Source organism: Ixodes scapularis, unplaced genomic scaffold (genome assembly GCF_016920785.2).
Source record: "Ixodes scapularis isolate PalLabHiFi unplaced genomic scaffold, ASM1692078v2 PGA_scaffold10__122_contigs__length_95168666, whole genome shotgun sequence".
NCBI classification, from domain to species: Eukaryota; Metazoa; Arthropoda; class Arachnida; order Ixodida; family Ixodidae; genus Ixodes; species Ixodes scapularis.
In genome coordinates, this window is record NW_024609836.1 from 63,333,548 (window position 1) to 63,337,596 (window position 4,049).

At 39.1% G+C, this 4,049-nt stretch overlaps 1 protein-coding gene across 1 annotated transcript; it reads right to left on the reverse strand.

Moving 5' to 3' along the window:
* Positions 1 to 2,135: 2,135 nt before the first annotated feature.
* On the reverse strand, positions 2,136 to 2,755 carry LOC120841698. Its single transcript, XM_040212656.1, has 2 exons — positions 2,719 to 2,755; positions 2,136 to 2,329 (listed from the first exon to the last, which is right to left on the reverse strand). Exons 1-2 carry the CDS (start codon positions 2,753 to 2,755, stop codon positions 2,136 to 2,138), a joined length of 231 nt encoding a protein of 76 aa, XP_040068590.1.
* Positions 2,756 to 4,049: the final 1,294 nt, after the last annotated feature.

Here is a 4,049-nt window from a genome sequence, read left to right on the forward strand (position 1 = left end):
GTGTGGCACCACTCGCAGGACCGTTTATGCCCAGTGTGACAAGGAGATTGTATACCACATACCCCTGACATGCGGCCGCTGTTACATTGGACAGACCGGGCGGCGATAGGACTCGGGAACATGCCAATAGATTAAAGAACTTGACGGCAGCAGGTCACTTAGCCCTACATTGCCGTGACTGCTAGTGCAAGGCAAACTTAGACAAAGTTTCCATCATGGGGCACCATCGAAACCGGTTTGCACGTGAGGTGTTAGAAGCTTTAAGCATAGAAGAGAAAGGGAACACGTGTGTTAGTTCACCGTCTGTGACTTTAACCAGAGAAGAGGGCGTTCTTGCGAGGTGGAAATACCGCCCACAAGTAGACAGACGAGCAGGATGCCCTCGTTTAAAAATGAAAAAAAAAGGAAGAGGTGAGGCCGTGCTAGGTTTGGATTGATCTTAGCCTGTTGATGAAGATGAAGTGTTTCATTAAATGAAGTTGGTAGTCCAGCGGTTGAATGCGTCTCTCTCGTTCTCTTCACATTTGTATGGTAGGTTTGTTCAGCTGGTGTCTCCTAAATATGTGTAACCAACGTGCTCGACTTTTTCCCGTGATCACGTGACTTGAATTAAGATGACGTCACTGATTTGGTTACGTGACGTGGTAATGTGACGTAAATTTCCTCCTAAATTTAGCAAAGAAATTGACCTCCCGGGTGAGCCAAATGACAAATTCTTTTGCACCAACTATTCCCCCCTTAAAATTGAGGGGAAGATGATTTGCATATTTAACTGGTTCGTTATTTTAGGCGTCCAGAACCTGTAACTGGAATTTTAAGTTATTATTTTTTATGAAAAAGTGCAGCGACACGTGCCGCGTCCCATGTAGAAGCCTCTTTGGCTTCTGTGGGCCTTGCACTGTATGATATTCAAAGGCAAAATAAATATACATTCTATTGTGTTGTACTGTATATCGCCTTACCATAATTATAGTCAACGCTTGTAACAGACAAGTTATTAAGCAAAAATGGTACCTTATTTGTAATCAGAAATTTTAGCTTAGGCATGCAAAAGGAAGGAGTGTCAGATGTCCCGCGCACAATTCAAAGGGCCGCATATTGATTGCAAAGTCCATTGCGGAAATACGAAGACTGAACACAATGTCCGCTTTTTGTTTCTTTAAAATTACATTTTCAATTGATTTTTCTCTTGCCTGGGGGTACAATTTAGAAGCAACGCTTCACAATATTCTAGACATTTCATCAGCGACCAATACAAATATTACTGAGTCCTAGCAACATTAATTTTATTTAACACACTGACCCTTCTTGGCGAATCTTGGCTCTTTCCAAAATTTTACGTATGGGCGAAGAAATTCTCATTTTCTATATTAATGATCAGAATAATAAAACGACCTCGTTGATGTTTAGTATGGGGAACTGATGAAGTTTAGGTTTAAGGTGTCTAAGCAACATAATGATCATATATTAAGGTAAATCATGAAAAGAAAGTTTGTTGTTTTTTACTTCATTAAGTAAACACGTTTTCTTGGCCTGCGCATTTGAAGCTCGATTTAAAAATTTCGAACTTTCTTAGTTGAGATTTGATAGTTAGAAAATTCTTGCTCTAAATGTACTACTGTATGGTAGCGCGATCAGGCATTATGGTAAAAGTATAAAGGCTCACAAAATATTTTATTTTTATTTTCTTGATGCAGTGAAATTACCACATGTTTACAAATAAAACATTTTCACAGGCATTCGACCTCATTATATTTAAAGAAATCCGTGATGACAATTGATCATATATAAAAGATCCATTTTGTTACAAAGTCGACATGCAAATTGATGCATGTTTTATCAGCAAAATGAAATAATGCTCATTAAGTAAGAGGGTTTAGTGAGGTCAGGTGAAGGGTTTCGAAAAGCAACTCAGCGGCCATGTTGAACGCTGTCCGAATCGAAGAAAGAAGCCGCTGCGAAAGCCATGAACATCCAGTGTTCATTTCCAGTATTTGCAAGCACCTCATGAGATTTAGAAGAACCGGCACTGATGGCTAAGTATTCTGGCTTCCATTCTAATATCGTTAGAGGGATTGTTACCAATGATTTCATTGTTTCTAGAAGTTGTATTGTAGGTACTTCATTTGAATTGATCATTTGTGAAGCTTGAATTCTGGAGGAATGGGAGGGGCGGTAGGAATCATTCTACGGTTGCGCACTTTTGGCAAAGACTCCATTGCGTTCTTTGTCATAGTGGCGTAGTCCTTGACGGCTTCCATTGCACGCTTCGCTTCACTTTTTTTCGCAACTCTTATTCCGGCGACATCTTGAAGAATAATGGCCAAAACTGAAAGCAAGAAAAAAATTATATAGCATTCGCACAGTTTCCAAGCGTCATCGGAAGGTGCTTCTGCCTAGCGCTTCTGTATTTTTTTAGATGTTTTCATCACCTATATTCACTATGCAACAACAGAAAGCCTGCCGTACGACTGAAAAAAATATATTTTTTTTTGTTACCGAAGAATATTGGAGAAAAGCAAGACACAATTGATTTATTATGGCGTTTATTATGATACATATTAATGCGAACATTGCTTTAAGCAGAAAGAGGGCAGGCCGCTTTTACGTAGACGTCAAATAAAGGTCATGTTCAATGTTCATTTAGAACTCTTACTACACCTCATCTCACAAATAAGTGTTCTAAAGCGTGACAAATATAGGAACGCACATTCTTACCTAAAACTATCACCAAGGATTTTCCGATGAGCAGCATATTAAGATGTACGTTCCCAGCCCTGTAAGAATGTAAACAAAGAAAACAGTAAAAACTACAAAAGTCATTCAAATCAAGAATACGAAATATACATTATTGCGCTATCGTTGATGGCATGCAAAATAGTATAATATTGCCGCGTGCATGACCGAGTAGGTATACGATTTTCCGTACGTCTAGAAGATTCATGTATATTCCTACCCCGAGTGGAAAAAACAAGGATGCCAGATTGAGCTTACCGTGTGAGACTCCTCCATGCTCACTCCCGAACTTTCTAGGTCGAATATTCGAGAAAACGAGTGTTTCTCGAACATTAAAGTCACTAAAGGTGATAAGCTACGGAGCTGAGCGCGGTCTTGCCGATTCATTTTCCCTCGCGCAAGCCAGCTGTCGCGCCGACGCACCGTCGCTCGCTGGTGACGCTCGCTGCTATTGTCGCTATGTTTACTCTTCTTTTAGTTTCTGGCACAAGTTCGCCGATTAAACCTGTATTAAGGCGAAAGTCTTATCTGTCTCGTCGTACAGTCGACCATCAGAGTCCTTGAGCGAAAACACGTTGTCGACACGAAAGATACCAAAACGTGTATGTGACCACTCAATGAAATTCATAGAGATGACAAAGTGAATTAAGAAGAATCAAAGTAAATTAGGAGGAATTAAAGTTAATTAAGATGAATTAAAGTCAATTAAGAAGAATTAAAGAGGAGTAAGAGTAATCAAAGCTGATTAAGAAGGTAAACAAAGCTAATTAAGGGGAATGAAATAAATTAAGGGGAACTAAAGCGAATTTGGTGGATGACTAAGCGAATTAAAATGTTGACTTATCACATTGAGAAGGATGACTCATCACATTTAGAAGGATGACTCAGCGCATTGAGAATTATGACTTTAATTTTACTGATTAAAAAGCATGATTGAGCATATTAAGGGGGATGACTCAGGAAATTATTCTGGCTAATTAACGTAGCTCTGAAAAAAGAGAACGTTAAACATGGCAAATCATGTGTCTGTCTCTAATGCATCGGCGCTTGCGCTTTCCCCTTCATCTTAGGGATAACAGAAAAGACCCTGTGAATTTTTTTTGGGTTCATCATTCATCGTTTTATCGCCTTCATTCGTGACAACATTAACAAAGATACGCTTGTCATGCATTGCGTCTCACTCAACAATTTTAAATATGATGATCCCGACATGTTTTATGAAATTGATAACGGTTTACCTAATGTATTTTTTATGCCAATTCATAAAAGTTCTAAGGCAATCTATCAGAAAAAATGTTAAGTTCGGCGCACAC